Source organism: Podarcis gaigeae (genome assembly GCF_964106915.1).
Source record: "Podarcis gaigeae genome assembly, chromosome: 4".
Classification (NCBI taxonomy): domain Eukaryota; kingdom Metazoa; phylum Chordata; class Lepidosauria; order Squamata; family Lacertidae; genus Podarcis; species Podarcis gaigeae.
The window spans coordinates 71,731,894-71,750,951 of record NC_139677.1 but is presented as its reverse complement, the minus strand read 5'-3'; the positions used below and the strand labels follow the sequence as shown (position 1 = coordinate 71,750,951).

At 40.7% G+C, this 19,058-nt stretch overlaps 1 protein-coding gene across 10 annotated transcripts in view; it reads left to right on the top strand.

The window, feature by feature from the left end:
- Positions 1 to 19,058, top strand: part of ALCAM (activated leukocyte cell adhesion molecule) — a 124,830-nt gene that overhangs the window by 68,398 nt on the left and 37,374 nt on the right. For all 10 annotated transcript variants that reach the window (XR_014563594.1, XR_014563595.1, XR_014563596.1 and 7 more), the window contains exons 2-3: positions 14,518 to 14,618; positions 16,565 to 16,784. Coding sequence is in view for 4 of the 10 variants with exons in the window: in XM_083736697.1 (XP_083592823.1) it covers positions 14,518 to 14,618; positions 16,565 to 16,784 (321 nt within the window). In the remaining 6 variants the exon portion in view is untranslated. The remainder of the gene's footprint in view (positions 1 to 14,517; positions 14,619 to 16,564; positions 16,785 to 19,058) is intronic.

Sequence of the window (19,058 nt, the reverse complement as noted above, 5' to 3'; positions counted from 1 at the left end):
ACCAATAAGTTAGTTAAAAGGAATATGAAGATAAATGAACATATAAGAAAAGATAAATTTTGGATAAATATTATGTTAAAATTAAGCTTTTAAGGTTTGGGCTAAATTATCTAAAATTAGGGATACAGTATTGGAAAATTATAATATAAGAATTGAAATAAGGTGATAAATTGCTGGGTAAAGCTCGAAAATTTGGAACGCAGGAACGAGAGTTGCGAGGAAGTCCAAAGAAGTGAAGAAAATGTGGATATTGAAAAATTATATGTTATTTTGTTTGTTTTTTCTATTGTATTAAGAAAATCTTTAATAAATATTTATAAAAAAATAAATACAATTAACACATATTACAGGCCTATACATAGGACTTGCAGACCAAAAGGTCGGCGGTTCGAATCCCTGTGACGGGGTGAGCTCCCATTGCTCAGTCCCTGCTCCTGCCCACCTAGCAGTTTGAAAGCACGTCAAAGTGCAAGTAGATAAATAGGTACCGCTCCGGCAGGAAGGTAAATGGTGTTTCCGTGCGCTGCTCTAGTTCACCAGAAGCGGCTTAGTCATGCTGGCCACATGACCTGGAAGCTGTACGCCAGCTCCCTCGACCAGTAAAGCGAAATGACTGCCACAACCCCAGAGTCGGCCACGACTGGACCTAATGGTCAGGGGTACCTTTACCTACAGGCCTATACAACTGATGGCAGAGACACCCAGAGTGTCCAGTTCACAAACCTAAGACTTCAGGGTCCTTCAATGATCCCACTCCAAAAATTGTTTTGATTTTAAACATCACTCTGAGAGTTTGAAGTAGATAACACTTTAACATCACTACTTAAACCAAACCTATTTAAGCCAGTCTGAGACCACATAGCGCAAAACGCTGCCTTTCTGTAAGGCCAGCTGAGAGGTAGAACCTATCAGCTTGTCTGACGCTACAGCGATCTTTTGGAAGTCCAGCAGGGAGGAATTTCTCCTCCCATGTCCTCAGCACCAGTTTTGATCTGAAATCTTAGGCGCAGTACTGCACCAGGAGCTCAGAAACTGCTCACTTTAATGAAATTCCCTGTCACAAAACGTGTCTAGAACAATGGGAGTTTCTAACGCTATTGCTAAGTAGAGTGTTGTCGCTCTCCTGTTCTAGAGAAAACAGTACACTGTTCTTTGGCAGTTTTCCTTATTCCCATAGAGTGCTCTAAGACAGGGATGACTTTGCAAGTAGTTAGGAATTCTGGACACCTGCAGTCCAGAGGTGCATCAAGACTATTCCTAATGCTAGCTGCTGTAGATAATACAGGCAGGCTAGCAGTCTCTGAAGAGGTAGTAACAAAAACTTTGATGCAAAGATTTGTTGTATATCACAGACACGAAAATTATGATATACCAGTAGTTGCATTTTGTGTTTATTTTGTCTTTATTTAATCTTTCTGTTGTATTTTTATTGTGTTTGCTTAACCTGCTTAGAGATTTTTTATTAAGTTTATCACATTTTTACAAAGAAAGGCTAGGATTATGCTAAATATCTATGCTGGTGGGCACCTTTTTCCATTTAGAGCATGTCAGGGTAGTCCAGATGTTTTAGACAAAAGAAGCCCATCATCCCTAGCTATTCACTATCTTGGCTCAGGCTGATGGAAATTGTTGTCCACGTCATCCGGAGAATCTGGCTTTCTTGGGAGCTGTAGTTTGGCCAGGGTGCTGCCAAACTTCCTTCCAAGTTCCCAGGATTCTCAGTTGAGAAGTAACAACTGCAAAACCAATTTAACTCCAACACTATCATTACTGAATCATAAATAATTTACAGAACAATTCTATGCATTTCTACTCAAGAGGGAATAAGTCTTTAAATGGACTTAGCTTTCAGGTTGGTGTGCATAGGAATTCAGCCTTCAGGAGACATTGCACTCATACAAAATGCATGGATATGAACTGATCTCAAAATGCAAAAGCGCTTAATGTGATAAAAGAAGTTGGGAGAGAACATGGTGGATGGGTGCTTGAGGCATAAAATCCTTTACTGTGATGTATGTGATTGTGGTAAGCAGGATAAGAGGAAAACCACAATAGAAAATGACTGGAATAATATTACTCCTCTGTTTTGTTACATTTTTGTCTTTCCCATTATTCATCAGAAACCACCATCAACAGTTTTTAACCAGTACACACTAGAATCTAAGGAAAAGGTTGGTGGTGGGAAAACACATTTCCAATCATGATTTTCCAAACTCTGTTCTTGGAAAGGACATTTTCCCACCACATAGCTCTTCGAAGATACGTCATAATTTAAATCACTGACACCAGATTTCCAGGGCTGTAGCTTTACAAAGTTACACCCAATTCTTATGGAAACACATTTTTGCCAAGCTTCCAGAAATTCAGAAGTAACACCCTTGATAATGTTTTCTATGAAGCACAGTTTGATGATTTTGTTCTGCCAACTACATAAAAACAAATAAACAACTAAATAAAGTTTTAGCACACAAAAGGCTCAGCAGAAGGGCTAGGATGAGAAATTTGATCAGATTAGAAACTCTTCATTCAACACCCTCCGGCAGCAATAAAAATATGTAGGTAATAGAAACTCTAGAGCAATTTTATTTTAATGCAAAGTCTAATAAAAGAGAAGATTCCATCTAAATAATATTATGAGGTAGAGAGGTGAGAGGAGAAAACTAAATGGAAGAAGATGGTATTCTCTTGTATTAGAGTAATGCACTCTGCCCTCGAGGTTGGTCCAGAGGCTGTAGCTAGTGCGGAGTATGGCAGCTAATTTGCTTGTAATGGGAATATAACACTTGGTGGGTTTTGCACTTGCTACCAATCTGCTACCAGGCCAAATTCAAGGTCTTGATTCCTTATATAATCAGTATATCACTATGCCCCCAAAATATCAGAAGTCTGCTGCACAGTAATTTGGAACAGGGTTTTCATTGTGACTGCCCATGTTGTTGAGATACAACTGTGCCTATAGTCTGTACTTTCCAGAAACAACTGATGCCATGTTTGTTTTTGAAAGCTTTTCCAGGTCAATGAAATGTCTCTGCCTTAGCTGTTCATTTTGTACAGCAAGCCCACAACTTGTGGGGGGGTTCCATTCCATGGAGCATGACTAAAGCTAAAAACCCATTGGGTTCAGTGGTGGGTGAGATTGCCAGTGTCATTTTCCCCAGAACCTCGCCCCGTTCCACCCCCTTTTTAATTTTTTGCCATGCAAGTAAAACTGAATGCTGACAAGTTAAATCCATGTAAACTGTATTGTTTTTGAACCTTTGTCTTTTGTTCCGTTTTTGAAACAATTCTAGCAGCCTTTAAAATAGTTTTTAGCAGCTTTTATGGTATGTTTGTAAATTGCCTTGAGACGCATGCAGGAGGCAATTCATAAATCAATCAAACAATAAAAATTGTTGTGAATAATGATGATGGTGCACTTTCCAAGTATGTATACACTACAGTGGCTATCATTCAGACAGTAGTGTCCTACCAGTCACACAGCATCCCCTCTTCTTCAAAGACCCTTGTAAACAAAAAGGGCCTTCTCAATTAGTTTTGGCCCTTAGCAGCATGCCACAACCACACCCTATAATTCACTTGACCCATCTTTGTTCCTATTGTATTCATTCCTGTAGCTCAATGGGAACTCTCATTTTTTATTTTTATTTTTGCCTTCCTTGCTTCAGTCATTGTTGGTACACCTGGCAGAACTGATTCATCGCTTACATTAGAAGGACTAGAAAGTATTCCATTTCTTAGATGCATTTTCTAATTTTCACATGTAAAAAAACAAAACGGTTTTGGGTCTAGGTGAGGGAAATTCTATTTTTGACAAATGGGGCTGGGAGGAAGGAGAAAACACACACACAAAATGTCCATCAAGAGCTAACTTTAGTCCTTCCACCACATTTATTTTGTGCCATCTTATAAATAGCTAATCAGTGGAAAATATTGTAGGCTTATGCTGAGACAGCAGGACAAGATAAATGCAGTGTGTTAACTCTAGCTTGGAAATTAATAATTTTCATTAAAGCACCCTGAAGCAAACACGACAGTTTTAGCATTCAGACCATATGAAAGGAGTTTTAACTAACAAATTAAAATTGACTGCTTTTTACTGCAGAAGCCATGATGAATAAATCACATTGTATACCATTTCCATATCATAGTATGCTTTGAATGGCAAGAAGAACCATAAATTGAGAAACAGAATACTAAGAGCATCTCTAAAAACTAAACTATGCTTTTACATGAAGATGCTGCCATAAAATAAGTTATCCAGCCAGCAATATTTCTTATTCATCACAATAAAATATATACAGTATATACTTGAGTATAAGCCAACCCAAATATAAGTCGAGGCACCTAATTTTAGCACAAAAAACTGGGAAAACTTATTGACTTGAGTATAAGCCAGTTCACACCACCACAAACCTGGTGGCAGCGGCAGTGGTGGAGGAAGAACAAGCCGCCCGAAAGGGCTGCTTTCAGGCTGTTCGTTGCTCTGCCGCTCGCAAGAGCAGGCATAGGAGCCGCGGTTGGGAGAGGCACAGCCAGTGCAGGACCTCTCCCAACTGCTGCTCCTGTGCCTGCCCTTGTGAGAGGTGGGCTGCGGCGGTGGGACCAGCGGCGAGAAAGGGCTCCTTTTGGGCCGCTCGTCCCTCCACCACCGCCCGCCTCACTCAAGTACAAGCCAAGGGGGGCTTTTTCAGCATAAAAAATGTGCTGAAAAAGTCAACTTACACTCGAGTATATACGGTACATAAGATTCAGGACAGACCAAAGAGAAATGAAGGAAGAGTGTATATCTCAAGAAGATTGAGATCAAGAAGATTAGCTGATAGAGGCACTGTGGTAGCTTAATGAAGGACTTTGTATAAAGGACTAATGTCAAATTTCCCAGTCCCAGTATTCCATGGTGCAAACTTTGATCTTTTGATGCAGAAATATATGATTTTGTTTTCTTCCCTATAAACTTATTTTTGTGCTGGGTTTGTTTGGGATTTATTAGAATGGTTTTCTTGTTTTACATGTTTTACCTTTTATTTGCTTTTCACCTTTTTGATGTCACTTAATTTTTGTTTTAAGTGACTAATGAGTCTAATAATAATGTTAACAAAAATTATTATTGACTGTCGAACATATTCTTTTCTACTGTCCACTGTACAACCAGCTATGTAAACACGTGTTATTCCCTGTCAGGGAACTGACATCAGAGCGAGAAGCGGAGGCAGGGCTCCCGAGCGATGCCGGAGAGGGGACCAGCAGGGGGGAAGGAATTCAGGGTAACACCAATAGAGAAGAGAGGGAGATGGAGGAATTGGTGACCCTTCACCCGAAACTAGTGGAGAGAGCGCTGGCACGCCCCTGCCTTCCCCTTACTTGCGCAGACGCATTCCGCGCAGGGAACATAGGAGGAGACTCGGGGTCAAACAGCTTTTATGCTGGAAGAGGTTCAAGAAACGCCCACTGACGGGACGAATTCTGCAAGTGACTAACAGGTCACGGAGGGCGAGCTCTGACCCTAAGCATGGTTGGGCAAGCAAACTAACTAAACCGAAGGCAATTTACGCACAAGTAACCCCTCACAACCATTACATTCCCCTTTTTAGGTAGTCTAACATCATGGCACAATGAAAATATCTGATATTAACCTGGAGCTAAGTGCAAGGATTAGTTAGCTGAGTCTGCCAATAGTATCTATTAGAGTGGAGAATGGTTTAGCGGGAAGATACTCCAATTAAAATTTCTGTTACTATATATCTTACATGGCTGCTTCTTTGTGTGTGTGTACATGGATGTTTTAAGGTGGTCTACATCAGTAATGCCTAAGAAATCATAATAATCAGTAATGCCTAAGAAATCATAATAATAATGTTCAAATATTTCAGGCTGGGGGAAAACATTTTTTACCTCTCTCCCCCCCCCCCCAATTCTTGTTGAACACTGAGCCTTATCGCCTTATTTTTGTAACTGAAATTCTTGTAATAAAATATTAACAATAATAAAACAAACAGTGATCCTGAAGAAAACTTTTGGAGAACGTGGATGCTTGCTCACTGATTTGCATTTTTGTTTACTGTTTTTCTTCTGTTTTGTGGGGGGAAATAGATTTGGGCTAGTATTTTGAAAGGGGTTAAACTGGTGCTTTGAAATAAGGAGCATGGTGAAGCACAAATACAGGAGAAAAGCAACAGGAAGTTGCTGGGTGTGAAGTGGAAGCACAGAATTGTAGAGTTGGAAAAGACCCAGAGGGTCTAATCCCCTGCAATGCAGGAATCTCAATTAAAGCATCCATGACAGATAGCATGGAGTAGAGCCATTCATGGGGACATGGGGAAGAGAGGGCATCTTTATTGGAAATCACTAAATAAAAGAACAAGAAGAGGCTCCATGGCATGGAAGATGTCTGTTAAGTGTCAAGGTGAATTTCATAGTGACTATCTTTTGTCTCATAATAGGCAGTTGAAACTTTAGGGCCCTAATCCTAATATAATTTAATTTTTAAATGGCTTTGTGTTAGGGTGCTGGAGATAATGCATGACACTGCCTAATAATTGCACACATGTTTCCAGTATTCCCTGTTGTTCCGTTTTTTAAATTCTCGCAATTAAATTGTAATAAAAAGAGGGAGTATTTGGTGGTGGGGGGGTGGTAAGGAGAGCCTCCAACTAAAGAAGACTTGCTGTCTTTACCAAAATGTAGGCAGTTCCCTGCAGAATCTCATTTGTTTCTAAATGAGAAAATACAGTGGTAGCAGCAATACCACAAGGCATCATCTCCTCAGTCATTACATTACCTACTGTTAATTGACCTGCTTCCTTTAAAACTTCTAACAACTGCACACCATGCAGTTGACGAAAAGCTTTTGCATTCATGCCGATACTTCTTTGTATTACATCAGGAAGCCTGCATTTTCCACTATCTTTCCACTATCATTCAACTTTGCTGAAAATACCATTTTCTCTGCTTTAAAGCAGGATGTAATTGTTTTCATTTTTTTTAAAAAAAATACTTCCTCCATAATAATGGCCCGGTGTAGAAATAAGGAATATATGCAGGTAGACGTGCATTGCCAGCCTCCCCAGGGTTTAGAAGGGAAAGCCAGATGAAAAGATTTTCTTTTCAGCTCACAGCATAATCTGTACTGGCTAATAAAATATTTACATCAAGTAAGCAAGCTATTTAGCCTTCCCTTGCCCTAATTAATTTCGAGGGTGGTGGGGAGATCATTTATACATACAAACATGGTGCCACTTTTTAGAAGTGGGCACTGGAGACAAGTAACTTTTTAAAAAATAATGCACTGACCACGTGTGGGGACTTTTGGTTAATTTATCTCTGATATTCCTCCCCTCCCCTCAGTAGCTAATAAACCGTTAAGAGGAACCAAACAGCAGTTAAACAACAACAACCAAAACATACTGTTTTCTGTGGATGAAGCCAAGCTGTTTAGCTTACAGAAAAGGAACAAAAATAGCTATTATCTGAATAGCTAAGGGATATCCAGGGGTGAACCAGTTCTGATTTAAAACAACAACAACCCACAATATTTTTTAAAAAGGGGTTCAAGTAGACCTAGATGCTCCCGTTTAATTTTTGCACTTCTGAAATCTTGTTGTTTAGTCGTTTAGTCGTGTCCGACTCTTCGTGACCCCATGGACCAGAGCACTCCAGGCACTCCTGTCTTCCACTGCCTCCCGCAGTTTGGTCAGACTCATGTTTATAGCTTTGAGAACACTGTCCAACCATCTTGTCCTCTGTTGTCCTCTTCTCCTTGTGCCCTCAATCTTTCCTAACATCAGGGTCTTTTCCAGGGAGTCTTCTCTTCTCATGAGGTGGCCAAAGTATTGGAGCCTCAGTTTCAGGATCTGTCCTTCCAGTGAGCACTCAGGGCTGATTTCCTTAAGAATGGATAGGTTTGATCTTCTTGCAGTCCATGGGACTCTCAAGAGTCTCCTCTGGGACCATAATTCTGGAATCTTAGAAAGTGTTTACAAAGTGTATCATACCTTTAATGTTGTTTTAAAGTGCCCTGCTCCTGAAACATACTCCCTCCCCACTTTTAACCAGCATCTTTGTTACAACTTGGTACACAAGTTGTACACCTACTCAGTCAAATGGTTTCTTTTTCTTTCTTTCTTTCTTTCTTTCTTTCTTTCTTTCTTTCTTTCTTTTCTCAGCGATGGCTATGAACAACTTTTACTGGAGAAGTTATCTGTGACCCTGGGGTGAAATCCACACTGAATACACTTTTATTTGTGAAGCATCATTGTATTGTATTGTGCAAACATAATTGCCACTCAAGGGGTACACTATAGAATACAGTGGCACCGGAAAGAGCATTGAAAAAATGGGAAGACCTTAGGCCCTGTGGTAATTGAAATCTAAATCATGCACGTGCATGTTTACCTCTGCACCTGCACAGACAGTAAATGCACTTTAATGGATGGGTGTATGTCTCCATTAACTTGCATAGGAAAAAGAGAAAGACTGGATCCCCAGAAATGTCTTCTGGATGGTGGAGGAAAGAATCTCACTCTCTTGCAAAGACCCTTATGGTTAAAGGGATCTTTGCGGAAAAGTGAGATTATACCCCCTTCCCTGACCATTTCTGGGGATACAGCCGCTTGTCCACCACCACCCCAATCTTGTGCAAGTTAATAAAGAGAATGTTATCCCCAGTGCAAGCCAGTGGAGGAAGGAAGAAGAAGCTGGACCCACAGAAATGACGAGGTGGGGGTTGAGAATCCACCTGAGAAAGAAAAATGCAATATATATTTTAAAATCATTAATGTAGAAAATTGCAGAAAACAGGGCAGAACAGGCCGAATTACTACAAACTGGGTTCTGTATGTCAAGTGTCATGTAGCACCAGTACAGAGGGAAACCTGCTAATTTGTATTAAGGTCCATTTGAGTAGAAGTAAACCCCATTAAACTCAATGAGACACTTCTGAGAAGTTATAATAGGATTGTACTGGAATAAGAGGGTCCAATGACTAAACTCATGATATGTTCAGGTGATTCAGAGCACTGCTCCTGAACACACATGCCAGCTTGTTTGTTCACTGGTAAACGGATTATTATCATTATTCACAGGCCAGTTTACAATATAAAATTGTAAAATCAAAACACAGAATACATAACATAATAACAAAACAAAACCCAGTAATCCCCTTCCCACAAACACATTTAATAGGCCATAGATTGTTTAATCAGCCAAAGGTCTGGTTGAAGAGGAACGTCTTTGCCTGGTGCCTATGTACCATGTCGTCCTCTATTCTGAATTTTTATTTCATAGTACATTTTCTGGCTCAGTGAAGGCATCAAATGAGTTTCCCCTAGAAATACTTTAAATATCTTCGATGACAGGACTTTGACACTGAATGTGTGAAGTAATAAGATTTTTGTGTGTTTGCCAAATATATACTAGATTTACTTAACCCCAAAGTGTTTGGAAAGAGCAGCTGAAGTTGGTTGAAGTGGGAAAGGTTTCTCTCCCCGCCAGGCTGTAATCATATGCTGGAGAGGAGCAGGGTATGGTAGAAGTTTGGTCCAATATTTATTACAGAAGTCTGCATTCCAACACGTTGTATCTATACTCTCTGCAAGAATAAATATAGAAGGGAAACCCAGTGCTATAGTTCTGGAGCAGTGCAAATAGAGGTTTGTTTCACTGTCTCTAAAGAGGCAACCCATAGGGCAACACCAGCCCCATCCATCATTAAAATCTCATCATGACACCTTAATAGATATGTGTGCTTTCAGCAAATCATTATGCTCTAGGTTGCCAAGGGCACTTCGGTGGTACTTTTAGCTGCTATGCAAGAAGCCGTGGATGGCACAGCCGCTTAACACAAAACCTTATAAGTAAGTTTCTGCTGTACCACTGTGGGGATTTGGGCTGCTATGAGATCACCTTGTACCAGTGCACGAACCCTATGCTCCAGGTCTATTTTATGGCAATGCCACCACATTTCCCTACCGATAGAAACTAGTTCATTAGGGACCACCATGCTATTTTACAAAGTTCTGCACAGATGTTTTATGCTATTGTACTATGTACTAGTTACTGGAAAACCATTTCTTTGAGTTTGAGGCACTGGCGGAGGAAGAGGGGGTGGGGGAGTGCACCGCCCTGGGCACCATGATCCTGGTGGGGTGCCATTGTGGCTGCCCCCGCCGCACTGGGTGCCACGCACCCGCAGGCAGCGCATCATGCCCCCAGGACATGTGCCATGCCCCCAGGATGTGCACCGGCCATGCCTCCACCTGCTCTCTGCCCCCGGTGCACCACTGATTGGAGGACTTACTGCAAAAATGTGCAGTACTTCTGAAAGTACTTCTGCATTTTGTGGAATTGCTATAGTCCCATATTCAAGCCATGTTGTTTTGGGTAGCTAATTCCAGAAAGGTAGCTGTATTAGTTAACCAGAATGCTTCCAATTGAACCCTCTGTAATGTGCATCGAAATGTACATTAGCAGGAGAGCAAATGCTCTTCCTTAAAAATTTCCACATTTATTACAGCCTTTATAACTAGAGACTACTTAATCTGTTGCATGAAATGTTATCCTTTGCAGCTGCTTCTTTCTGTTCGTATCTAGTTCACATTTCAGTGCTACTTAGAAATACGTGTGTGTACACAGACATGCCTGATAGGTAAAGAGTAATCGTCCTTGCATCTCACAAAGGAGGTTTTTAGCCCAAGAAAGCTTAACACCACAATACATTTGCCAGCCTTTAAAGTGCTACATGGATTGTGTTCAGTTTTGTCACTTAGATACAGTTGGGTACATTAGACTTTCAAACAAAGACGCGTCATTTGTCTTCGCTTTCAAGCTTGCTGTGTTTGAAGTGCTTATAAAAAAAATCAAAAGGGATGTGTGTTTGTGTGTGTGTGAATTTTCACTAGTGATGTTGTGTCCTCACAGCCTACATCTTCCCCTAAAAGTGGTTTCATTCACATTCCTGAAGGTTTGTGTTGACTGGTAGTGTTCGCTTGTTACCGTAGCAACTTGGAGGGGTTAAAATGTATTGTTAGAAAGCAAAGCAAAAAGATCAACAGTGAAAGTCCCATGGGACATTTTTTTTCTTTCATGATGGCATTTAGTGTACATTAGCAGGAGAGCAAATAACCTTTTTTATCAGCTAGAAAAATGTTCATTCTCCAACATGAGTTCATCCCAGTGAAAATTCTAAAAATTATGTGGTGTTGTTTTCTTTTTTTAAAAAAAAAGAAGATCAGGACTTTGCTGTGATGTTATTCAAGAGAGAAATGGCTCTAAACAGTGTTTCTTCTTCTTCTTGGCACTGTATCAGAATTTCAGGATTTGAGGTGCCAAATTGAAATGCCATTATTCTTCCTGTACCCTTGCAATACAATTTTATTGATGTTAGGGAATGGTTTTTCTCCTCTGTGAGCTTTTTTGGGGATTTTTTAAAAGATAAATGGTCATTAATCTATAAATATTAGATGGATCCTTTATGTAACTTGCAATTTTTGCATTTCTTTAGTGCCATCTAGTGGACTTAGTGTTGCATCCTTTAAATTAGAAAACAACTGTTTTCAACCTTAGCTCTAGATGAGATTTACAAATTTTAATTTAGAATATGACAAAAAAATATTTTGGCTGGATGCATGACTGCTCACATGGTGGAGAAAATTGCCAATCATTTGCCTTATGTTAAACAAATGCTGACAAAATTGAAGTCTATGATGGCAATTAAACACAGTTTATGGGGGATTTTGGCATCTCTGTACATAGATGAAAATAGGGACATTATTGAGTATATGTTACACTCCTGTTTTCATACGTATTTCCCCCTACTGCACAGAGTGAAACCATTATTTGTCTGCTTGTATGTATGTGGTCATTTATGCTGGTGTAGCCTTCCTGAGCTGGCTCCTGCAGCTTCTGTGTTAGCAAATTGAACATAACAGTTTTCATTACATTTATGTGTTCATTTGTGGCCCCCTAGGGGTCTGCATTCTTCAGAATTTAAGAATGCTTAAAAGACTGCTTATCTCTCAGTAGATCTGAACATGCTTATTATAGAATAGATATCCATTCAGCAGTATTTACAGCCTGGGTTGGAGGATAACAGACAGATAGGAAAACTAGCAGTCCCCAAGTTGCCCAACAGAGGCAGTGTTTTGTCAGGGACTAGTAGGAGAAAATGGGGATGCAGGTGGCGCTGTGGGTTAAAGCCTCAGCGCCTAGGACTTGCCGATCGAAAGGTCGGCAGGTTCGAATCCCTGCGGCGGGGTGCGCTCCCGCTGCTCGGTCCCAGCGCCTGCCAACCTAGCAGTTCGAAAGCACCTCCGGGTGCAAGTAGTTAAATAGGGACCGCTTACTAGCGGGAAGGTAAACGGCGTTCCGTGTGCGGCTCTGGCTCGCCAGAGCAGCGGTGTCACGCTGGCCACGTGACCCGGAAGTGTCTTCGGACAGCGCTGGCCCCTGGCCTCTTGAGTGAGATGGGCGCACAACCCCAGAGTCTGGCAAGACTGGCCCGTACAGGCAGGGGTACCTTTACCTTTACCTAGTAGAAGAAAATAGAAATGCCTCTGGTAAATTGGCACAGTGTGTTTGCTCCCAAACTACTTATGCCCACAAAATTACTAGCCTGCAAAAGTTCTTATTAGCTATCTAAGAGACTAGTCAACTGTGTTTCCATGCTAGCCGCTGAAGAATGAAGCCCTCTGCTTCATGGCCACCATGGAAATACTAGCCTCTTCGTCTTTTTGGCATCTGTTGGAGACTTTCTTCTTTCAACCAGCCTTCTAGGTAGATATTTCTGTCCCAGTTGCTATCCATATTGGATTTGAAATTGTTATGAAATATTATTATTATTATTATTATTATTATTATTATTATTATTATTTGTTTTCTACCAAGGATGCTGTTGAAGGACTAATAAATCACCCAGTGTCCTCTGCTGCCCAAACATTTCTCTGCTAGTTATGTAAGATTTTCCTTCTTCCATGATTGGCATGCAAACAAAATGGACTGTAGAGTATGAATGGCATAGTCTATCCCTTGTTTACCTGCCCAGTGAGGGCTTGTCCACAAATGAGCATTATTTAGCTGTTAATACAATTCCCCCAACCATCTGAATTGGACTGAAGTAGTTCACACCCAATTTTATTTGAATTTGTATATGAGAAGCAATGTTGGTCTCCCATTCATGTCAGTAGGTGTCTCTTTTTGTGTTTTTTCCTGCCTTCCGAATGGTTGATTCTGTTATGCTGATTACTTACCGAGGGGTATGTGTGCAGAAAACTGTGTGTGCATCTCGGGGTTTATTATTATTATTATTATTATTATTATTATTATTATTAAAAATACTCACAAAAGCACATAGTTATTCTGCATTCTCAGCACACACTTGTGCAGTTCACTGTGCAAAGCTGAGGGATTGAAACATAAGGCTGTACTCCTCCTTCAGGAGCGAGCTAGAAATAGTTATGAGCAGAGCCGGAGATTAAATGAAAGCAAATTTTCAGCAGACACTTGGTCTGCTGTGCAATAACTGGCATAGACATTTTTAACTTGGCTTGCTTGTGCCAGTTTCTGGATTGGCACATATCAAAGGGCTCAAAGGGCACATATCAAAGGGCTCAATAGATAGATAGATAGATAGATAGATAGATAGATAGATAGATAGACAAAAGACAGAAAGAAAGATAAGCCTGCACTCCTTTGTTCAAAGCACACTGGAAATAGTTTCAAGCACTACCCACAAAATGAATGAAAGCATGAAGGACATAGTGGGTGTGGAAAGGGGAGAAACAGAAAGTGACAATTGATCCACCTACCCAAAAATGCTGAAACAAATTGGCACAAGGCCCCCCAAAAAACAGATGGTGGGGGTGAGTCTTGGTAGCAGTGAGGACTCCTGAGACCCCAGGACCCCAGCATTTGCCTATGTTTTCTGCTGTGACTAGGTCAGAGGGAACTTATTGTTGTTGCTCTTTCAACCTTTCTGTAATGTATGAATTCCATACCACTGTATTTTTAAAAAGTCAGTTCTTCCATTGACAAAGAAATAGCCTCATAATATAATTCAGTACACTTCACGGAGTTCAATTAATTGTAATGCACTCTGAATCAAGCCGAAGGTGTGTTAGTTACTCTGGAGAGGACCTATAAATGAATCTCCTCTCAGCTGTGCCAATTTTGTCTTCAAGATAAGTGAAAATGGGTTTGCTAAATTGAACTGATTCTTCTACTTTACAAAATGTCGAGGCTGTTGTCCCCCATTGTTCTCCTAAAGCAGCTACTGCCCCAGGGATCTAGCCAACTTTAGTCTCACTCTTTTAAAATGTCCATGAAGAAATCTTCCACCAAGTGCAGTATGTTGTAGAAATAAAGGAAATGGATGTTTAGTTTACATTTTCCTAGTAAATTGAACAATAAATTTACTAGATTTTGAAGACAAAAGTTGTTGTTTTTAGCCATAAACTAACTATTAACTGGAATCCATAAATATAAAATACAGTGCATTAAATATTCCTTTCTCTTCCTTTTTAATAGGACTTGGATTGTACACAGTAAACACAGTATATGGAGATGCCATTATTTTGCCTTGCCATTTAGAAGTTCCTAATGATCTTAGGTTTGGAAAATGGAAATATGTAAGTATAGCTTATATCCAGTTATTTCTGTTATTTCAATGTGGGGACAAGTTTGTGAGACTGGTGGTGAGAAAAGTATATTTGAGCTGATGCATGTTAAGGACTTGTCACACTTAGGGAGATAAGAGCCATCAATATGCACTGAGTAATTTTGAAATGTATAATTTGCTTGTTATAGAAAGTGATTCATTGCAGTGAAAAAGTTATCAGCATCTATTTATTATGTTCAGAATGTTGCACACACTGCTGCATTTTATGCTCACTACAGTAATGTGAGTTGAGTCAACAGAATCAATGAATGTGTTTCATTTTGCATCTGAAAGTGCATAGAGTTTACAAAGGGGACCTAATAAAGGCACAGCAGAGTGGTGATACAATTGTTGAGGTTCCCTGAGGGTACTGTAGGATAAACAAGCCGTTCTCCCTGATGTTAGCAAAACCTACAGTTGTGATGTATATCATTCTCAGGGTCACAGAATGACTTTCCTTGATGGTCGCTGCAAAAATAGGTGTAGAGGAGTGTGTACATGCATTGATGTGAATAAGCCCAGTGCAGTACAGAGAGGTTTTAGGAATACAAAACATCAAGCCAAACCAAAGTGTCAGTGGGGGATGCGGGTGGCGCTGTGGGTTAAACCACAGAGCCTAGGACTTGCCGATCAGAAGGTCGGCGGTTCGAATCCCCGTAACGGGGTGAGCTCTGGTTGCTTGGTCGCAGCTCCTGCCAACCTAGCAGTTCGAAAGCATGTCAAAGTACAAGTAGATAAATAGGAACTGCTCTGGCGGGAAGGTAAACAGCGTTTCCGTGCGCTGCTCTGGTTTGCCAGAAGCGGCTTAGTCATGCTGGCCACATGACCCGGACGCTGTACACCGGCTCCCTTGGCCAATAAAGCGAGGTGAGCACTGCAACCCCAGAGTCAGTCACGGCTGGATCTAATGGTCAGGGGTCCCTTTACCTTTACCTTTTAAGACCAGTCACTTTCCAATTCTCATGTTTGGAAGCCAAAGTAACACCAATTTTAAAAAAGGGACCCAGGGAGATATGGAAATTGCAGGCTGGTTATCTTAACATTTTTCCAGAAAAAAACTGGTGAAAGCATTATTGAAGATAAAATTACCAAGCATACAGAATAACAGGTTTTGTTGATGAACCAGCCTGGCTTCTACAAAGTAAATCCTATCTAACTAAGCTTCTGGAGTTCTTTGGGATTTGTCAAATAAGCATGTGGATCAAGATAATCCATTATACATTGTGTACTCTCAAACAGCTTGATAAACTAAGGTTGTCATATTTCAAAAAGTGAAAATCCAGACACAAAAGTTATTGAGCTTTGAGTTGTTGGGGTTTTTTTTGCAGAATCTCAAAAACCACACTACTGACAGGGGCTGCCATATGCCCAGATTTTAGCGATTTTTGCCTGGACACTGTTTACAAGGGCTGAATACTGGCTATGTCTGGGAAATTCTGGATGCAGGGCAACCCTAGATATACTCCCTCACTGAAGACTCCTGAGTAAACTTAGCAGTCATGGTATGAGAGGAGGGTTCCCCTTAAGAATCAACTAAAGAACAAGAACCAGACAGTAGGAATAAGTGGACAGTTTTCACAATGGTAGTGGGGTCCACCAAGGATTTGTATTGGGACTGACACTTTAAATAATGTTAAATAATGTTCATAAGTAATGTGGAGTTAGAGGTGAGCAGTAAGAGGGCCAAGTTAGCTGAGGACACCACATTTTTTCAAGGTGCTACTATTAATAACCTGCAAGGAACATCCACCACCTCTTGTAGGAATCTACAGTTGTATTGCTCTTGAATGAATGGTTGGTGCAGTGCCCTTACAAATCCAGTATGATTTAATCAGTTCATAATTACTTTCATGTAATTTTAGAGAGAGTACTAGATAGATAAGAATACACTAATAGACTTTGACTCTTTTATTCTAGGAAATGGCAAACAAGGCTTCGGAGTTTATTGCCTTCCGATCTGCAACCAAAAAAACCGTACAGTATGACGATGTCCTGGAATACAAAGACAGATTAAATCTCTCTGAAAATTATACACTATCAATTAGTAATGCAAGAATCAGTGATGAAAGGAGATTTGTGTGCATGCTTGTAACAGAGGACAATGTCTTTGAACAGCCTACAATAGTAAAGGTGTTCAGTAAGTACCAAGTAATCTTATAATAATAATAATAATAATAATATAATAATAATAATAATTTATTATTTATACCCCGTCCATCTGGCTGGGCCACCCCAGCCACTCTGGGCGGCTTCCAAAAGAATATTAAAATACTGTGATACATCAAACATTAAAAGCATCCCTAAACAGGGCTGCCTTCAGATGTCTTCTAAAAGTCTGGTAGTTGTTGTTCTCTTTGACATCTGGTGGGAGGGCGTTCCACAGGGAGGGTGCCACTACCGAGAAGGCCCTCTGCCTGGTTCCCTATAACTTGGCTTCTCGCAGTGAGGGAACCGCCAGAAGGCCCTCGGTGCTGGACCTCAGCGTCCGGGTAGAACAATGGGGGTTGAGACGCTCCTTCAGGTATACTGGACCGAGGCCGTTTAGGGCTTTAAAGGTCAGCACCAACACTTTGAATTGTGCTTGGAAACGTACTAGGAGCCAGTGTAGGTCTTTCAATTAAAGTCCCATTAAACTTTAATTAGTTTAATGTAAATGCCCAGTGCGCTTCCATCGTCACAAGTCCCACTACAGCAGAGTATTTCGCACAGCAGTTGAAGAAGGGCAGGAGAGGCAGTATCTTTTCAAAGAGGAGTCTTGGAGCATGCGGTTTGTAACTCAAAGATAAGGTTTATTTACAAAAACAAAAACCAACCCTGGCGAAGAACCACACATCTCAGCAAACACGCCCAAAAAGGGGAGAAAGAGAAAGAACAAACACACAGGAGACTATACAAACTCATGTTCCTGGAAGCCTAATGACCTCCAGCTGCTCAGTGATTAGAGCGTTTCTGCTACCTTTTAACCCTTTGATAGCAACAGTTATATGGTCTCGGCGGCCGCTCCCAGTCACCAGTCTGGCTACTGCGTTCTGGATTAGTTGTAGTTTCCAGGTCACCTTCAAAGGTAGCCCCACATAGAGCACATTGCAGTAGTCCAAGCGGGAGATAACCAGAGCATGCACCACTCTGGCGAGGCAGTACGCAGGCAGATAGGGTCTCAGCCTGCGTGCTAGATGGAGCTGGTACACAGCTGCTCTGGACACAGATTTAACCTGTGCCTCCATGGACAGCTGTGAGTCCAAAATGACTCCCAGGCTGCGCACCTGGTCCTTCAGGGGCACAGTTACCCCATTCAGGACCAGGGAATCCTCCACACCTGCCCGCCTCCTGTCGCCCAGAAACAGTACTTCTGTCTTGTCAGGATCCATCCTCCAACCGCCTCCAGACACTCACACAGGACTGTCACCGCCTTCACTCATGGGGCTGTCCAAGATCTCACGGGAGCCTCCAGAGACCTTGCCACAATCCTGTAAGCAAGGTGGAGGGCTTGAAAACCCTTTCCATGAAGAATTTTCCTTTTGTAGAAATAGATTTGTTTTGGACTGCAGTCAAAGAATATATAAACATTAGGGACAAGCCCCAGTATACTGCTTTGTTTACTGAATGGAAAATTGGTATATAAATGATTTTAATTAATGAGATATATAATATAATTAAAATTAAGAAATGTCTATTATAATTGCAAATCTGGGATTTCTTTTGCAGGTAAGTTTAATTTTTCCACTGTAATGCTGCCCTAAATGCATTCTGAGTAAAAATGCAAAAACTTTAAATAAAGACTTTATTTTTACTAGACTAGACAATCATTCCAAACCCAGAGGTGTGATAGCTCAGAAAGCGGTTTGCCCCAGTGTATGTACAGTAAGTGAGACAATTGCAGCAAGCTTGTTCTTTTGTTACAATCTCACTAGCATATTAGATTGTGCCAACAGAGCTGGATCTTTGTTGCCAAAAGGCCTTTAGTCATTTAAACCCACTACTACCTACTACTGTTTATCCTGATAGCCTCTAAATAATCTAAGGATTATTTGGTTGTTCGTTTAGTTGGCTGGTTTGGTTGTTCATTGTCCAGCTACCCAAGATTGTTATAACTGGAGATATTCAAGATGGATTACAATGAGCATCCGGATGCTCAATTTAGGAGTTTTTGCATCATTTCCCCATGAAAACATTATTTCAACGTAACAAACAACACCACCATCATGTGTGAAGCAAACCTAGTTTTTGTTATAGTTGGTAGGAAGAAATCATTTGTGCTTCATCTGGATGAGTGAATTATAAGAATACGGGAGCTGCTACATGTAGCAAAGCTAACCAATAGTGTAAGAGTAAGAGAAGGTAAACAATAACATACTTATTGAAAAACAGAGTGATTTCATCATCTATGGATTCACTCATATATAATACTGGA